Consider the following 18,852-nt stretch of genomic DNA (forward strand, 5'->3'; position numbering starts at 1 on the left):
CTACTTAATAGTGTTTACATGTTAGCGATGTGACTAATTACTTAACCCATAAGAGTCTCCTAATTACTTTATATGCCGTTTCTTAACAAATTGTTGTTTGGATTTACATCGACTGCACTTAAAGGATAAAATATGCTTTTTTGTCCCTGAATTTTTCGAGAAGTTTTAAAATTACCCTAACGTTTCAATTTTGTTCCTCTAGTTTCAAATATGTTTCAATTATACCCTTCGGGGTTAAGAGACATATTTGAAACAATAGGGACACAATTGAAACAAATTAAACGTTGATATTTTTGAAACTTTTCGAAAACTTCAGGAACAAAAAGAATATACTTTACCAACACTTAAATTGGATGGTTTAATCGAATTTTAGACCTTGTTAGGAGAGCTTAATTACCATTTGTGATTCTAATATGACAATTAAATTTCTGCTTGATCATTGTATAGGTTTAGTTTGAGGCTTTGGGATGTGAATATGAAATCTATTGCACCTTTTAGTATTTCTTCATACTTTACGTTTTGAGGATTCATTGAAACATTTTGATACCTTGCAGAGGCTTGGTAATTTTGACAATGTGACCAATGCTGAGAAGAAATTCATGCATATGTGGAACTCGTTTATTCGAAAGCAACGGTAAGTTCTTTTCATTTTGACTCTATTCGCTCTCTGTTCGTTGCATCTTCCTTGTTTTGATAGACTTGTTCATTCGATTTTAAACTTTCTAGCATCAATTATTTTCATGTGGCAGGGTGCGGGCTAATGGTCATGTTCCATGGGCATGTGAGGCTTTTGTAAAAGTCCATGGCTATGAGCTTCTAGAGTGCTCCAAATTGACTTGGTAACTAGCCTTTCCTTTTTTTCTTGTATCAGAGTGCTCTCATTTTATATTATACTAGTGTTGCATGTCGGGCCACTTTTTAGCTTAGAAAAATCCGCAAGGAGCTATGAAGCACGGACACTTCATTGAGTTGTCGTGTTGGACACATTTCGACATGCCTTTGAATCTTTTATGTCTGATTGTGTCTTAATAAAAAATAAAAATACTTCTGCAGAAACGCTTGGACATATCCAAAAATCATCATGTGTCGGTGTGTCTCATATTATTCTCTGGTCTTTTCTTAAATTAGCTTAGAAAAAATATATAATATTATGAGAAAGTATAAGGAACCAACTTTTAGTTACCAACATTAGTCAACTTTAATGTTGAGGTTTATAATTTAGTATTTAGAGTTAAATGTTTATGATTTAATGTCTAAGATTTAAGATAAATAAAATAGTTTTAAATATATCGGCTAATGTTGGTTGAAAAAAAGGTTGATTACCTAATATTACTCTTATTATTCATTAATACAAACAATTCTTACATGATTTATATAATTAAAAAAGACATTAAAAAAATTAGTTTGTGCTTTAATTTTAATAAAATATCAAGATATTGTTACAATTTATCTAAAGCAGTTTATATTTTAATATATATGGCATGTTTTTGTGTCTCAAAAAAAATTGAAATTAGTGTGCCTGCGTGTTGTGTCCCATGTTCTTGTCGCTGTTCGTGCTTCATATATATGGAGTATTACTTGAAGAGACTGGGTTTGACTCTAGTCTGCTCTATAACCATTTTAAATTTCGGGTAAAGTATATATTTTGTCTCTAAAGTTTGAAAAATATTTCAAAAATACTCTTAAGTTGTATTTTGTTTCAATTTTTTCTGAGGTTTTTAATTTACATCAAATATATCCCAAATAGTCAAATTTTGAGAAGGTTTAGGACCAATCTAGTAATAATGCATGATACCTATGTTTGAGTTGGTTGTGTTGAAGGTTGTTCTTGTGAAATTGTTGCTAAATTCATTCTAATTTTTTTGAAAAAATTACCCGCCAGGAATATATTCGATACAAATTGAAAATTTTTTGGACAAAGTTGAAACAAAATAAAACTTAAGAATATTTTCTAAACTTTTAACAAATTTCAAGGACAAAAAATATACTTTATCTTTAAATTTATTATTTACAAAATCGTGAGACAAATGTGAGAAACCAAAATTCGAGTAAAATTACGTTGTCTTAATATATAGATGCATATTGAAAGGAGCTGTTTTATATTAGAGTGAGAGACACAAATCTGGATTTGAAGGAAGAATAAGTTGACACTTTGCTCTGTATTATATGTTCTTTTATCCTCTTTATGACTTAGCCTTCAATCAAAATGTCATGCTTCATTATCATCATATATATATTTTGGATGTTTCAGGATTTGCAAATAATAACAAGTTTGGTCCTGTTGGTAGGTGTTGGAGGTTGCTTTCCATCAAATTATGGAATCATGGTCTTCTACATGCACGGACCATTAATTCATGCAGCCTTATTCTTCAACAATATGAGGCAGAAATCAGCGCCAATAAATAGTTAAAGATAATTCATTCTCGTTCTATGACGTATCCATAAAATTTTCATAGTGGGGACGAAAATATATTAGAATAAATTTTATTGAATATTAATGTTTATACTTTATGTAATAGAAAATTAGAGATATAGAAATTAAAAAGAATTAGTGCGCAACTTTTTTTTAAAAATACTTTTTATTATATACAATTTTGAAAAAATATTTTTTTTTATTTCTAAAATCTGAACTCAAAATTTTAGTTAAATTATAAGCAATTTGTCATCTCATATTTTCAGTTAATTGTATTTTTATTATTTTTACATATTTAATAAATAAAAGAACTAATCAATAGGTATGATATGTCTATTAATATACTAGTATTTATAATTTGAAGTTAGAATTATATTTAAGTATTAGAAAAACTTAACTGTTGATACCTTCCACTCAATTAGAGAATTCATTTGTTATAATATTTATGGAAAAAAAAAATAACCTTTTCAACAAAAACAACGGTTACAAATATGATTATTTAAGAGTTAAAATAAATAATATTAATTAATAGATAGATAAACAGATAATGTTCTTTTTTATATCAAATGATTTTTGAAGACAAAAAAAAAACATTGATAATTTTATGTGTTTAAAAAATTAAGTTTTTAGTTTGATAATTAACTAATTGGTTAGTTTTAAAAAATATATTATCACTAATTAATTTTTTTATTGAGCAGTTCTATTTATTTTGAGTTTTAATATTAAATCAGATTTAACAAGGTAAATATTACTGCATGTTAAGTTTAATTAAATAAAATATTTTTTAAGTTTAATTACTCTGTTGGTCCCTATAGTTTCACAAAATTTTCAAAAATAATTTCATATGTTTAATTAAATTATATATAATATTTTTTAGTTATCAATTTTGCATGAATAAGTTTTAACCTTGTATATAAATTGTTGTCACCGACTGTGGGGTATTTTTTTTCATTTCAAATTTATACCCTTTTGTATGGTATTCTCAATTCACTATCTGGATTTGTACCATAAATTTGTAAAGGGATAAAAGGTTCCATACTTTAGTACATTTTTCTGCGGGATGTAGGCGAAGAAATTATTTGGCAAGATGGAATATTATATTCCTGATTTGTTTTGGAGTTTGTTTCATGTGAAAGTTCCATACAATCTTTACATGTCTTGTTTTTCATTATTAATTTGATGTCTTTGCAGTTTCATACTTGGTCATTTTCATGAGTCTGTCGTGTGTGTTTGTGTTTTTCCCCCCTTTTATTTCCAAACCGTGATAACCATGTTCTTGGGAGCCAATGCTAGCTAAGTTTTGGACTTAGATAATCTAATGTCCTATGTTGTTATACATTTTTTAGTTTTTTTAAAAAATATAAATATGGTTAAATATAGTTTAGAAGTAACGGGATTTTCGTACAAACTATCCGAAAAAAATTGAGAGTTTCGTACATATCATTTATTCGGATATTATGAATAACTTATCATTATATTTTCTAGTGTTGCAGAAACAAAATTTGATCACCTAATCGCCTTTGAACATGTAAGAATTTCATATAAATAAATAAAATCTAATCTCTATTGAATGGTTAAATTTTATAAGTGATTCTAGCTAAAAGTACTAGTATACATATTATATTTTCTTATCACGCCTACTTATGTGTTAACGTGTGTATGTGTGCGCGTGTTGTTTTTTAAATAAAATTTGACCAAAATGAAAAGGGTAATGCATCATAGAGTATAAGGTGCATATATAAGTATATCCTACTTTATTTATCATTAGATTATTGTTATTATTTGGACTATCGTAAGCCCTGCCCATAATAACAATGGCCTTGGAACAAGAAGAATCTAAATTGAAATGTGTGGATGATTAACAATAAAACCAACTTTACTTTTTTTATTAAGAAAAAAAAATATAGTATCTAAATTGAATAGGTCAATTTATATTTGATTTGAATATTTTAAAAGCATGTTTATGAGGTTATTTTGCAAATTGATACTCTTAGGTATACTCATTAATGTATCGTATTCCAAAGGAAGAAGTAAAGTATTTTCTGTCCTTTTTAGTGATGAATTCGAGAGACAAATACTATGTTTGTCACTTTGCTTTACGGATTTAAGAATGTTTCTGAAAATTGATGTTCTTGCATGTATGCAAGACATTGTCAACTTAGTTATCCATCAATGGACAAAACAATATATTATATTATTCTCGTTAAGGACATCTTTTAGAATATATGTAAAATAGAAACAATTTTTAAATTTTCGTTTTATTTCAATTAAAAACAAAATTTATCTTTTATATATATCTAGCTCATCTAACACATAAAAGAAAAGGAAGCCAATAGATAAAGAAATCTAAAATATTTTTTTTAAAGATATTTTTTAGCAATTAAAAGTTAACATATATAATTGATTAAACCGTGTTATTTTTATTAAAATTAGATTGGATAAATCGATTGGCCAAAAAATCGATGAACCAAATTTTAAATCGGTCTAAATTAATATTTTTTTATAGAAAATGATTACAATACCCTTATTATAAAAAAATACTAAAAATTTAATTTTGTAAAAAAACACAATTTAATCAATTATATATATTAAATCTATTATATATATCTAATTTTACAACCAAAATGTGCCACATGTCACTTTCTCATTGCAATTGGAATCAAATTTTTCCCTCCAAAATTAAGGAATTATCCTCTCCTCCTTACAACCAAAATGTGCCACATGTCACTCTCTCATTGTAATTGAAATTAAATCATTTCCACCAAAATTAAAGAGTTATTCTCTCATCCTTACTAATTTTACAACCAAAATGTGTTATATGTCACTCCCTCGTTGCAATTGAAATCAAATATTTCCCTCCAGAATTAAAGAGTTCTCCCTCCTCCCTCTTCCTTTCTCTATTTCTCTCATTCCTTCAACCACTCTAGGGCAATTTACATAAATAAATTATTTGTCTCTCAAATTTACGTAATTGCATTGTTTTAAAAATGAAAACGCAAATACATTGTTTCATATATCTATAGAAACCGCTATTGCCAATAGCGGTTTATCAAAACACGTAATCCGCTATAGCTAGCAGCGGTTTACATGCGAATGGGGGAACACAGAAACCACTAGAGGCTGTCGCGGTTTCTGTTTGTTGATGCTTGGCCATAAATCGCTACTGGCAGTAGCGGTTTATGTGTATTGGGACATGTGCGTAAACCGCTAGAGACAGCAGCGGTTTACGTTGATTAGAAAAAATGTTTGTTTATGCAAGACTAAATTTTTTTTTATCTTCATCCCTTCTAAAACTCATGAATGATAAAATAATTTATTTTTAGTAAAAAATTCACTAAAGCATACACTTTTTCTTTAAAAATTACTTCATTTTTTATCCATATAAATCATATAATTGCAAAAAATATATACTCCGTTTTCTTTCTCTCAATCTTTTTGTAACTTAATTTAGCATAAACAAACATTTTTTTTCTAATCAACGTAAGCCTCTAGCGGTGTACGCACATGTCCCAATACACATAAACCGCTACTGCCTCTAGCGGTGTACGCACATAAGCCTCTAGCGGTTTATGGCCAAGCATCAACAAACAGAAACCGCGACAGCCTCTAGCGGTTTCTGTGTTCCCCCATTCGCATGTAAACCACTGCTGGCTATAGCGGATTACGTGTTTTGATAAACTGCTACTGGTAGTAGCGGTTTCTATAGATATATGAAACAATGTATTTACGTCTTCATTTTTGAAACAATGCAATTGCGTAAATTTAAGGGACAAACAATTTATTGATGTAAATTGCCCACCACTCTATCTATTTTATATATCATTATCAATATCAATGATTAATTATTAATTTGAGTATTATTATTATTATTATATACATATTTTTTTAGTTTTTTATTTAGTTTTAAATTTTCACCACTTATCTTTCTAATCTATATTTTTATTTCTCTTCTTTCAAATATTTATTACATATAATTTGGAGAGAATACTAATATTATAATTAAAAATTAGAATCAAGATTCAATTGTTTTAAAAAAATTAATTTTTGAGTTAATTTTATAACTATTAGTATAATTTTTTATGCTAATATCTAATTATTATTTAATTTTTTATCTACAGATACCTTTGTCTTCTTAGTCTGAAATTTTTGTCAACCTACCATAAAAAAGTAGTTTGATTTCGTAAATCTTTTGTGTCATGCATAATTTATACTGTTAGAACAAAGTTGACCGTAATTTTAAAAAATTTATATTTCCGTAATATTATTACAGATAAAAATACTAGTTTTAATTACTAAAAACTATCTTTAAAAAATTTGTTTTAAGCGTCTTTTATCTGAGTGGCTCTCAAAAGAAAAAGATGTTCTAATACTAGGAGATTACTAAAATAATAAAATAAAAAATTAACCAATATTAAATTTTGTATTTTTTATTAATTATATATAAATTCCAACACTTGATTCAAGACCGACTAAACTTGTTTACTTTAATTTTCGCTCTATCAATGTTCACATTTTAGAGTAACATGATCTAACATAAAAGATAGACGATGTATGTATTTGAATTAGAGACAAGTTTAACATTGAAATTGATTAGCAGCCCATGAGTTTGTTGGCCTTAAGAATAGGGTTTTTGTCAAGAGGGACAGTTCCATCATTACCAGCAAGAGCCTTGTACTTGTCTTTCCTAGTGAAGTTTGTGCATTCATATGACAATGTTGCAGCAATGAGCCTCTGAATGTAATTGGCCACATCAATGCTCATCTTGCCACCAGACCCACAAGTCAAGTCCTTAGGCAACTTGTTCAAGAATGTTACCTCATAAGCTGGGCTAGGGTTCATGAAGAAGTAGAATGGATCCATCCCTTTCCACCCTCTAGCGGTTGTTCCATGGAACATGCTCATCCTATTCACCATTGCCACCGGCACCAATTCGTCCGTCAACTCCGCGAACAAGGCCGAAAACCTTAGAAGGAAAGGTTCCCTGCAAGTTGTCCCTTCAGGGCAAATTGCAAGGTCGCCTTCTTGTAGAAGCTTCTTAATCATCGAAGCGTCCGTGGCGCGATCACGGCTTAATCTAACCGTCTTGATTGGTGAGATTATCTCCGAGAGACGTGAGACTGAGTAGGTTACGGCCGGTATAGGGCGGCCGAGGGCTGTGGAGAGAAAAATAGGGTCAAGTAGGGTTCTGTGGGAGCATATGAAGAGGACACCGCTTTGGCCGCTGGATTTATTTGCCGGCGGAGGTGGTGTTCCTTTGATGGTGACGCGGACGCCGAGGGCCCAAAAGGCGTAGTAGACAAGTGGCATAGGGAGGAGAGATCCGGCGGCGATGCGGAGGCAGGCTAAGGGAAACCCTAGAGGGATCCAAAGGAGTGTTAGCAGTGCATTGAGAGGTGTTGGCTTTTGGACAAGCCTTCCATCATGAAATATTATGGGTTTTGGAAGCTTCTCACTTGTAACTGCCTTCACTTGTGGTTTTGGAGGGACAATATATGCTTCCTGCATGCATGCAAACAACCATATATATACTATTAGAATTTCATTTTACTTAACCTACCTAGCTAGCTAGAACAAAATTTACTCTCTCTTTTTCCTTTTTAAGAAATGAGTACATTTTCTTTTTATGTTATGAAAAATGTATATTAAAAAATGGTATTTATTATTATTACCTTGCACAAAGACATGAAAGGAGCATCAGTGAGTCTATCTCCAAGTCCAATATCTGGTTTCTCATCACCAAAAGTTTTCTTGAGCACATCTGCTTTATTTTTTCCAACAAGAACTCCGGGCTTGCAAACAAATCCGGTTGCTCTTCCCTTATAACTTTCTAATTCTGTCCCCAAAACTATGTCGGCACCCAACATCTCCTTCAAAAATGGCTCCACCATCACCCGTGGATTCGCCGTGAGGACGTACCGCCTTCCACATGACGAAAACACGCGCCATGTCTCCGGGTGGAGATCCCCAGAATAAAACTTGGGGAGCACGGCACGTGCTACAGACTCTATACTGGAGAGCCTCATCCCCGCCATTGAGGCGAAGACGAGGACTTGAATCCCCGCGGATTCGGAGACAAAGTAGTATAAAATGGCAGCCAATGGGGATGCCAAGAGAAAGAAGAGGAGTCTTAGGAACCCACCGACCTCAAAGGCAATTAGGGCAAAGTATGGGAAGGAACTTCGCCCTATGAGCAAAGTTCCATCCATGTCTGCCACAACAGTGTGGTTTTCTCTCCCTATGGAGTTACATTTTTCCACTGGCGGAAAAGTAGCAATAGTGTTGGTTGAACTATTTGCCATGTATCTATATATGATAAAGTTGAAACTTAACTTCTTCAAAGTGAGAAAATATTGAAGAAATTTGGTTATGAGTGTACCAATTCCTTGTGTGCATATATATAGAAAGTAGTTGGTGTAGAGAGAGATATAGGGTGTGACAATTATTGGATTTTATTATATTGTTGTTATGAGTTTTGTATGAATTAATTTCTTGTATATATAGGAATTGATGTAGAGAATGAGGGGTAGGTGTGAAACAAATATTGGTTTTGATGTTAATATGATTATGTGAACTATGATTTGATTAATGGTGGCTGAATGGCTCAATGTAATTGACATATACTTTAACGGTATAACCAAGGAAGGACTAAATAAATCTTTGTTTTTTTCTTTAGAAATTGCTATTCATGATATCAAAGAAATAAATTGTAAATTTAGTGATAATTACTTGCAAGATCTAATACATTAAATATGTACTTTTAAAAATATATTTAACTATGGATTTTTATGTTATAATATCTGAAAATTATATGAAAAGAGAATAAAGTACACTGAATATGCTCAAAGTGCATAAAAATATTATTCCAATTTAGTTGGTAGTTATAACTAGTTACTTTGTATTCTCCGTCTAGTTTTGTCATTAATTCCAAATGGTTATTACTTGGCATTTTAATATTTCGTTTTCAAGCATTGCAAATTGCGATGATGTTGCCTTTAACGTATATATATATTTTTTTTTCTTGGAACTTCGAAGCTAATGAAAATCTCGTGTTTGTTAGCTTTGTTCGAATTTTCGTCATTATTATTAGTATTTTTTTATGATATATAGCACTTTTGAACTTTAGTTGTCTTAATTGGGATGATGATGATGAACTTAATTACTTTTCACAACGATGATTTAGTATATAAATAATCAGTGATCAACTTGTAATTGAAAATGACAATCCATTGTTGTAAGTAAGATTTTCGGTTATTTAGATATTAATGAATCAAATGATAATTTTTAATAAAACTAAAACACAAAATTTTAAATTTTTATTTTTGTTATTATATTTTTTGATATTTATGTTTTAAGTTAAAAGAAATGTCAATACCTTGTTGAAAATAATTGAAGTTGTGTAGAGTAGCATCTGTCGCAAATTTGCTGACAGTGCTAACGAAATTACATTGAGATTTTTTCATTCTTAATTTTGCAGGCAATGACTGTTAAACTAATATAAAAAATAAAGGTTTTTTAATTTTACTTACACCAACTGCAAAAATAAAAAATAATACGTAAAATGATAAATAGTTGTATTCTTGTATAAAACACTAAATATGTAATTTTTTATTTCTTCTAAAAAACTCGTTGTTATTATAGTTTATAAAGTTTTAAATCGTTCTACGTGGTTCCACCATTTACTATAATGTTGGACCAGTGGAGACTTTTTAGTTTGATTTTATGTTATGTTTTTAATGTACTTTTAAGTTTTAACTCACTCCCTCTGCTCCATGGTTGTGCATCAGCATCAAGTCCACAACCTCCCTTCACTTTCTCATCTGTTTACTTGAGAACAAATGGGATATTCTGCACATGTGCATGTTAGGATGACACTAAAATAGGTTTATTAATTACTTTTCATTAAGGTGCATCAATATTAGGTTTTTTTTTTGGGTAATGCTAGGTAGACAAAAAAAAACAGCTAGAACTTGCCTTATTTAGCATTAATTAATTGTCGCAACAATTAATGAATGTTAAATAATGCAAGTTATGGCTGTTTTTGGCTGATTTTCTTTAGTTACCAAACATTTCCGTTTTTTTTTTTTCCTTGGTTTTAAAGTTGGACCACCTCTTCTAATTTATTTAATTAAAGACGCTACATTAATTTTCCTTAAACATTATCAGACTATGAGCTTATTATCAATGACATCTGATTTTCACTTGACATTTAAGAACCTTTTAATCCTTGGCCTTTTTTTTAATAAATAGAAGAGTTACATATTTAACATTTTATACAAAAATACAACTATTTAATATTTTACATATTATTTTTAATTTTCGCAGCCAGTGTAAGCGAAATTAAAAACGCATATTTTCAACCTTATTTTTACAGTCAACTGCTAGCGAAATTGAAAAAGAAAATTTTCAATACAATTTCGCTGGTACTGAACACTGATAGAAAATTTGTAACATATAAAGTTATAAACACGACGGCTACTTTACACAGTTTTTACTATTTTCAACAATTCATTGACATTTAAATTTAATAGAGGGTAAATAAATAATTAATTTTAAAACATAAATGTGAATAAAAAAATACTCTATTTGGATATAAATAATTTATTTCACAAATTAAATAACATTTTAATTGATATAATATTTTAATTATTTTTCGAATTACATAATTGCATAGATTTAGCTGGTGTCTTTATATTTTAATCATTCTGTTTTAAATTTATAAGTTTGTAGAAATTTGATTTTTCAAAACTTAAACTAAAACAATATTTTTATGAATGTTAATTTGAAGTTAATTATTTATTTACTCTCTATGACTCCATTAACTTTAAAACATAAATACTAGTAACCTGTTAAAAATAATAGAAACTGTGTATAATAGCTAATGTGTTTACTCTGCCTCAAATTCACTGGATGAAACAGTGACTGCGAAGTTAAGATAGAAAATATGCTTTCAAATTCATTTACCGGCTACAAATATGAGTAAGAAATAATACGTAAAATAATAGTTATATTTTTATATAAAATGATACATATATAATTTTTTTTATTTATTTAAAAAAAATCCTAATACAACCTTTTGATTGACCATGACTTTGAAAACCAAACCCTTGTAGGCTCAAAAGGAATACTGCTATTCTATAACGATGAACCACGCACCATTGCTAATGAGGTGCACAGTATTAAAACCCGTCTGAATGAAGCAAACTCGTTAAAATCACATCAAAGATCTAAGATCCTTAAAATCTTCGAAAGCAGCCCATATTATAGCTTTTAGCAATATACCCAGCGTCGTACAGTTTCGGCTATCAAAAGGTAAATACGCTGTGAATCGGTTTAAACATATGTCCTCTGATCTTGGCAATTGAACAGAAAAATATTAGAACAGCAATTTAAAGATGAGAACCCAACTGGGAGCAAACTAATGTTCCAATTAAAGTGAAATCAATAATATGCTTCTATTTAAAACTAAAACCAGCCATGAAATAAAATTACATGGAAGACCCTGCAAAAGCATATACAAAATCCTGATCTTCTAGCTCTCCAACGAATGCAAACAAAAGAGAGCCAGAATAGAAGCAGACATGGAAGACATTTGAGTAATCCCTATAACTTCTATACAAAACCAAACCCAAAATCTTATGTACTAAAATACAAAGGAATCGCCAACAGATGAGAGCCTAAGGGAATGAGTTTCAATAACCAGTAAGCAACTGTTTAAGGCTATACACCTATCTCCTAAGCTATAATAATGTAATGATTTCCAACATAAGATTCATAGACAGCATCTCTATCATCTACACACTTCTTTTGCCACCCCCTGAAAGCTGCAGAGTGCCATTGGCTGAATGTATTATTATATTGACTGGCTCAGATGATACATATCCTCAGTTGTAGATTTTTACCGGCTTCTCGAATGCGTGACGATTCTGCAAAATTGAGAACTAATCATTGGAAATGTCAAGAGACCTTCAAATAGAATTATATCCAGTGATGCATACTCTATGCATGATCTCAGATCATTAATTCAAAGAATTTGATTTCAGTAAATACGTTCTCTAATCTAATATCCAAATATATACTGGAACAATCAAGTTTCCAGGACAATGGTCAGGGGGCATCCCGACTGATGGAAGGAAAAGGTAAGGCAGATAAAGACACTGAAAACGGTTGTGAATGAAGATGCTTGCATTGAGAAAACCATACAAAAGGGCAAAAAAAAATTGCGCAATTTGAATATCTGAAAATCTTATAACATGTTAGTAAAAATTATTATAACCGAGTTCTAATGTGTTTAGGAACGTAGCAGAGAAAATTATAGGACAGGTCACAAAGGATGGTAACATTCAAATACCATTTTAAGATTATGGCGTTAAAGTAAGAGGAAATAGAGAACAAACTACATGTAACGTGAAATATATTCTTATGATTTAATGTAGTGTGATAAAATAAGCAAAACATCATCCCTGTTTATCATAATACTAAAACCCTAATCCTAATCAAATGAGGAAAAAATAATGAAATAAAAGAAAATTAAATAAGAAAATCAATGCTAAGAGACCATCTAGGTAGAAAGATTTTAACAGGAGTAATTGACAAAAATAGCTTCAAACAAGGGAGGTGATTTATCACATTTCAAAATTCTGATTAGCTTTTATTATCATTGCAAGGAGATCTATCGTCATATCTAGGTTGTCTTAGTTTCTGTTTAGTACCTGATATAAAAGCACAAAAGTGACGCTATACTTTAATCCATCGTTAACTCTCGATCATCAATACCATCCATATCAGGCTTAAGACAGGTTACATATGCCACTGACAATGCCACACAGAGCATCACCAAAGAAAAGAATGAGTTGTTAGCTGAAAATACTATTTACCTGGTTGACAGCATAGGACTTTTTTGGAGCATTGTCCGTGTGTTCCAGTCCAAGATATTGCTCCCAAGCGCCATAGATATCCCTTCTCTAAACATTCAAACAGTGTGCGGTAACTTGGAGTTAGAAATTGAACAATATGCCACAGTGGAATCCAGAACAAACTCAGACTCAAAATTACACAACCCAAAAGTAAAAGTAACATGAGAAAGAGAACACCAACAGACCTGAAACCGAGAGGAAACAACATCTGAATCTTGTAGGTATTCAGGACGACCGAGTGACAGAAATGCAAACTTCCACTGGAAAATAACACAATTTACATTATAACTGTACTCTCATCCAAACAGAAGCTGAAGCAGGAGTGGAATGCAAAGAACAACTAATTTTCCAGACACCCAAATAACAAGTAATGACTAATACAGCTCAATACCACGCAAATTTACTAGCCAAGCTTGAAAATGCCTAGAAACAGTATAAACTGAATTAATTGGGCTTATTAACCTTCGAAAACTCTTCATCTGGAACTTGCAACTTTTTCTGTATCCGCAACTTGACATCAGCTAAAGTCTCACCCTCATGTACAACCAAGAAAAAAGGGTCTCCAAAATTCTGAACTTGCTGTTAAATTCCCAAGCCGCCAGAAAAAAATAGAAACACAAATCAGAAGGAAAGTGAAGTTTTAGATAGTAATATGACTTGATTTCTTTGAAAGGTGAAATATACTTGGATCAAAGCACTAAAATACAAAAAGTATACAATAGACTTCATCTCACTACCTGATTTTGTGTCGTATCTTTCATGAAATGATAAACATGGATCAACCGATCATTAGGGCCAAGATTTTTCTCTTCTTCAGGAATCTTCAAAAGTATACAACAAAATTACTTTTGGGACAATAAACTAAAACAAAGAGGAAAAGGTAGCGAGAAAATTATAAAATCATATCACCATAAATTTAGTTCTTTAGTTTTTGTAGGATGAACAGTAAACTAGTATTATCCAAAATATCAAATGAAAGTTGCATTTCAGATCATTAAAAACTGGTTTAACAGGTCACCGGACCTCATCAGTAGTATAAAAAATAAAGCAGTCTCTCTATCAAGTGAATCTTATATTTGATTGGTAATTATAAACTCATCACAATGCAGTAATCTTTACCTCCTCTGCTCTTAGTGTCCAATATTGGTCATTAATATTCTCAATCTTTTCACTGGGAGAGAAAATCTGTGAAAAGTAAAGTTAAAACATCTTTAGCAAGATAGCAATGGGAATAAAAATCCAAAAATAAATAAGACAAGCAGCAGCGACGCATTAGAAACATAAATGCCTATACTATATACATCACAAGAGACATAACTGCCACAAGGACATTGTTATATATGTATAATGAAGCATCATTATCATTGAAAAAAGGAGAGATCAGCAAATGACATCTTACTTTCAGATCATCATAGATGGAGAGAACAAGTCAGTTTTAGGTGGCTACCTCACAAAGACTTTCTTGAACATTGTCATAACTTGACAATTGGGTCGTAAAGCTATCATCTCTCTTTCTATCACTATAACTTTAATACTTTATCATGTAAATTGCTTAAAGGAACTAATTTCAGTTAATAATGTAGCTATATAATTATTTGGGTGGTTGGGGGACTCTAGTGGCGTGACTTCAATAAAGGCAACATCGCCTCGATGCATTAGATTGAGTCTAATCAATCTGCTTTTTGCCATGTGACAAAAATACCAACTGAAGGAAATTTGTAACAATGCTAGGATTTGAATAAGGAAAACACAAACTATGCTCTTCAGCACCTTATATATCTTGTGATAGAAAACTTCGAGCAGTCTAAGTTCTGCATTAGGATATATATATATAAAAAAGAAGCATTAAAACAGACTGTTGAATTAAGCACGCAATAAGGCATGCCAATGATTTCTTGTAGCCTGGAAAATCAGTATGACTTGGATTATGCATCACTTATAAATTCATACTTTACCTTTGATTTAAGATCATTAATTACATCTTCCACGTCACATTGCTTTGGTAATCTAATAGTATGAATTAACACCTGAGGAAGGATAACTCTCTTAGAAGAAGAATACTCAGCTTAACAAATTTACATAGTGAAACAGTTAATGAAATGACTAGCACTCACTTCATCCTTGGTAGCATGATGGAAAGCAATTTTGAGTGTTTTTAGACCTTGCAATTCTGGCAGAGGGATATCCAACACTTCATAATATAAAATATCGGAAGTCTAGAAATATAAATGTAACAAATTAATTTATGAAATCAGAAAACAAAACAGATAGCAACTTTTGAAACCCTTAAAAGTTGCAAAAATTATATAGTCCTACATAATCTACTGAGGAAGATGTAAAATTGTGACTAATACCTGATTGTAGTGAACCAGCATGTCAGACAAATTTTCTACTCCCCGATACTTGATTGGCTGTGGTTTAGGTTGCTGAGAGTAGCAGTTATGAGACGTCAGTCTGATTTTAGAAGGATCATCCAAACCAAGATGTTGAGCAACTCTTGTAACAACATCGTCATATGTATGCAGCTTTGACCTAAATGACCATCAAGCACATATCACTTGCCACATAAAGATACTTGCAGGTGGAGATATCAAAATCTTGACTACTTGGAAATATTTATAATGGAACTAAGGTGGTTATCTAATGCTTTCACAATGACGGGATCTTTAGGTAGATGCATTTATCTACAATTTAGTTATGATAACAAGAGAAAAACAAAAAAGAAGGAACAGAAAAGATTCCATGATTGTAGGAATAGCAGAAACTTACAATTCAAGACTGAACTCATCCTCTTTTGGTCTCTCCAAAGACCGGAAGCGTACAACCTGTGAAACGAAGGAATAAAATAAATACAAAAGGACTTGTTAGCAAACTATGCCTATGATGTCCTTAACGAGATCATTACACACAGCTAGTCACAAAGATACAAAACTATAGGAATGTCATACCTGACGGTTATGCACATATTCCAAGAATGAAGGAACATCTGGATAACGATCAGCACTTCCAACTTTGGGGGTCTTCTGGTAGCAAATAATATCACCATCCTCAAGCTGGCCAAGGACAAAAAGATAGAAGTCACAATTGTGTGTCAATAAAATAGAATATTGTTGACTAGATCAAATCAAAATCAGATTCCTAATTCCTTTCATGAATCTGTTATGTGAATAGAATTAATTATAAATCTTTTCCTTTTTTGGTTTATTGCAGTGGTCACACCAAAGATTGGAGGGGTGCTTCTGATTTGATGAACTTTTAAGTGCAGCAGGTGCCACTAAGAGTGCATTAGACTCCAAAGAAGTCTGTTCAGTCTTGCTTTTCCCCATCATCACAGCTCTACGAGTTTCCTCTCTTCTAACCTCAGCAAATACTTCTCCAATTGAGGATAGGATTGCTCTTCCAATAATTCTGCTACGAACTTCATCTAGCTCCACGTTGAGGCCTGCAAGAAACTGGAATATCCTCCCTTCTTCCACTGTTTGTTGGTGGTGTTTGCCATCAGCGGCTGAATTCCACTTGTAGTTATTGAAGTGGTCAAGATCTTGCCACACCCGCTTCAATGTGTGGAAATATTTGGTGACATTGTCACTCCCTTGTTGAATTTCTCTAGCTTTTAGAGTAAGTTCATAAATCTGGGATTTACTCCCAAGATCAGAGTACATCTCCTTGACACTATCACCACTAACTAGTACCCATTGCTCAGATTTTAAATATGATGGAGTAGGAGTGGTGTTCTCCTTTTGTTCAGGATTAATGACTGAGCAACTATCAGCCATAGCTATAAATCAAAGGCACAGTGCAGAGATCCTGCTCTGATACCAAGTTAAAGTGTTTGAATATATTATTCTATCAAATGTACAGGGAATCATCCTCTTTATAGAGGAATTATAGAAATAGAAATAACTAGAAAATAGGAAAGAAGGGAAAATACTAGCCAAAAATAAAGAAAAGATTTCTAATCATAAAATCCCTAAAATTAAGCTAAACCAAAAAAGGAAAAGATTTATAATTAATTCTATTTACATAAAAGATTCATAAAAAGAATTAGGAATCTGATTTTGATTTGATCTAGTCAACAAATATAGTGTGGACATTACTGAAAACCCAACCAATAACAATAAATAAATAACAAATGATCATAGAAAGCATTGAGGGGAAGAGAAAAAGACAAAAAAAAAGGCAGTTAATCATTTATAAATGATACCTGATTAGCACGAAATGTAGATTTCTTGTCAACAAGCTCACACATGACTTGAGGTTCAAATTTTATTTCCTGAATGTGCATGTGAAGGGTAAGTACTCTTTTCCTCTCCGCTTCATGTTACAATCATGGTAAATGATGATATGTCAAATGCATATTGACTAACCTCAAAAAGTTCAATTTCCTCATCACGAGCAAATCCTGCCATTTCATTTAGTCTAGTCAATATATCCATAGGCCTTCCACTAGCCGACACATAAAACCTCCCTATATACCTGAGAAAACAAAAGATCTGCCATTTGTGAATTAAATGTATTTTCACCTAAAAAATAATAGGAAGATCAAGTGCCATTTATATATTTAAATGTATTTGCACTCTAAATAATAAGACAGTCAAGTACCGAAATTCCTCATTTGATGGGTCATAAAGTTTGAAGAATAGCAGCAAATCTTCTGTTGACTTCTCAGGAAGAGCGATAGGCCGGAAATCCTAATTGAATATGCAAATCATGAACAAAAAATCCATGTCCTTTAGAAGCTAGTAGGAAAAAGAACATAATCACGTGCAATTTTTTGACGGAACTGTATTACCAGGAACAAGGTTGAAAATGTAAAGGAAAATAGTACCTGTCCTGTTTCCACTTCCAAAAATAACTTCAGTTCTGCACTATTTGCCTTATTGGACACTTCCCTTAACTGTCCAACCTGCAAGTGATAAGTAAAACAAAACAATTTGCAAATAGCACAATCAGCAATATCATCATAACATATATTAAAAAATTTAAACATCTTGTTTTTTCTCTTTTGGATAGAAAAGAAACTTTAATTTCCACTCTAAATCTCACAATAACAGATAGTTATCATACTTAATATATAGATCATGGCTACCAGCATGCAATTTATGGCCAGTGGCACAAAGCAATTAAAATGGGTGAAGTACTCACTGATTGGGCTTCTTCTTGAGGTGTCACAGGTCTATTTGGCCTATATGTGTGGTTTTGGCGTTTTGCCCACAACCAAAACCGTTGGTACTGGACAGGTACACCCAACTCTTTGGCAACTTCCTCCTGAGAAAAGCTTCATTGTCAGAAAGACACGGAGAAAATATAAATAACTTTTTATTTTCTCAGATATCATACAAATTAAATGACAGTCCAACTTGTCAAGGATCACCTAAGTGGACGATGACAATCAATATGAATTGAAAAAGCATGCATTCTATTAGCAAAGACGGGTACAACATTTAAAATGAGAATTTCTAATCAACTTAAGCAGCTTTTATTATCTTAAAATTCTAATTAACTGACTCACTAAACCACTCCACC

The 18,852-nt window shown here is 31.6% G+C and overlaps 4 protein-coding genes across 13 annotated transcripts in view; 1 reads left to right on the forward strand and 3 right to left on the reverse strand.

The window, feature by feature from the left end:
• Positions 1-2,580, forward strand: part of LOC107618826 (polycomb group protein EMBRYONIC FLOWER 2-like) — a 34,249-nt gene extending 31,669 nt beyond the window's left edge. For 3 of the 8 annotated variants that reach the window (XM_021112782.1, XM_016320996.2, XM_016320993.2), the window contains exons 14-16: positions 555-634; positions 750-839; positions 2,289-2,577. In XM_021112782.1, coding sequence (XP_020968441.1) covers positions 555-634; positions 750-839; positions 2,289-2,406 — 288 coding nt within the window. In that variant the 3' untranslated portion in view covers positions 2,407-2,577. Of the gene's footprint in view, positions 1-554; positions 635-749; positions 840-1,053; positions 1,185-2,251 lie in introns of those variants that run through there. The other 5 variants (XM_021112776.1, XM_021112778.1, XM_021112777.1 and 2 more) reach the window with 3 other exon arrangements.
• On the reverse strand, positions 6,872-8,884 carry LOC110267099 (glycerol-3-phosphate 2-O-acyltransferase 6-like). Its single transcript, XM_021112240.1, has 2 exons — positions 8,083-8,884; positions 6,872-7,912 (listed from the first exon to the last, which is right to left on the reverse strand). The coding sequence occupies exons 1-2, from the start codon at positions 8,710-8,712 to the stop codon at positions 7,004-7,006; spliced, it is 1,539 nt and encodes a 512-aa protein (XP_020967899.1). The 5' UTR covers positions 8,713-8,884; the 3' UTR covers positions 6,872-7,003.
• The window catches only part of LOC107617625 (ubiquitin carboxyl-terminal hydrolase 13), a 14,209-nt gene continuing 7,197 nt past the window's right edge, over positions 11,841-18,852 (reverse strand). For all 3 annotated transcript variants that reach the window (XM_021112784.1, XM_021112783.1, XM_021112785.1), the window contains exons 16-33: positions 18,472-18,594; positions 18,155-18,232; positions 17,929-18,017; positions 17,694-17,802; positions 17,531-17,599; positions 16,275-16,379; positions 16,096-16,151; positions 15,681-15,858; positions 15,441-15,542; positions 15,277-15,353; positions 15,097-15,162; positions 14,446-14,511; positions 14,064-14,147; positions 13,789-13,905; positions 13,512-13,586; positions 13,288-13,374; positions 13,040-13,122; positions 11,841-12,336 (exon numbers count right to left, since the gene is read on the reverse strand). In XM_021112784.1, the coding sequence (XP_020968443.1) occupies positions 14,457-14,511; positions 15,097-15,162; positions 15,277-15,353; positions 15,441-15,542; positions 15,681-15,858; positions 16,096-16,151; positions 16,275-16,379; positions 17,531-17,599; positions 17,694-17,802; positions 17,929-18,017; positions 18,155-18,232; positions 18,472-18,594 (1,107 nt within the window). In that variant the 3' untranslated portion in view covers positions 11,841-12,336; positions 13,040-13,122; positions 13,288-13,374; ... (2 more) ...; positions 14,064-14,147; positions 14,446-14,456. The remainder of the gene's footprint in view (positions 12,337-13,039; positions 13,123-13,287; positions 13,375-13,511; positions 13,587-13,788; positions 13,906-14,063; positions 14,148-14,445; positions 14,512-15,096; positions 15,163-15,276; positions 15,354-15,440; positions 15,543-15,680; positions 15,859-16,095; positions 16,152-16,274; positions 16,380-17,530; positions 17,600-17,693; positions 17,803-17,928; positions 18,018-18,154; positions 18,233-18,471; positions 18,595-18,852) is intronic.
• LOC107616051 (ubiquitin carboxyl-terminal hydrolase 13) lies at positions 13,155-14,087 on the reverse strand. Its single transcript, XM_021112017.1, has 5 exons — positions 14,064-14,087; positions 13,789-13,905; positions 13,512-13,586; positions 13,288-13,374; positions 13,155-13,199 (listed from the first exon to the last, which is right to left on the reverse strand). Exons 1-5 carry the CDS (start codon positions 14,085-14,087, stop codon positions 13,155-13,157), a joined length of 348 nt encoding a protein of 115 aa, XP_020967676.1.

This window comes from Arachis ipaensis, chromosome B09, assembly GCF_000816755.2.
Source record: "Arachis ipaensis cultivar K30076 chromosome B09, Araip1.1, whole genome shotgun sequence".
NCBI classification, from domain to species: domain Eukaryota; kingdom Viridiplantae; phylum Streptophyta; class Magnoliopsida; order Fabales; family Fabaceae; genus Arachis; species Arachis ipaensis.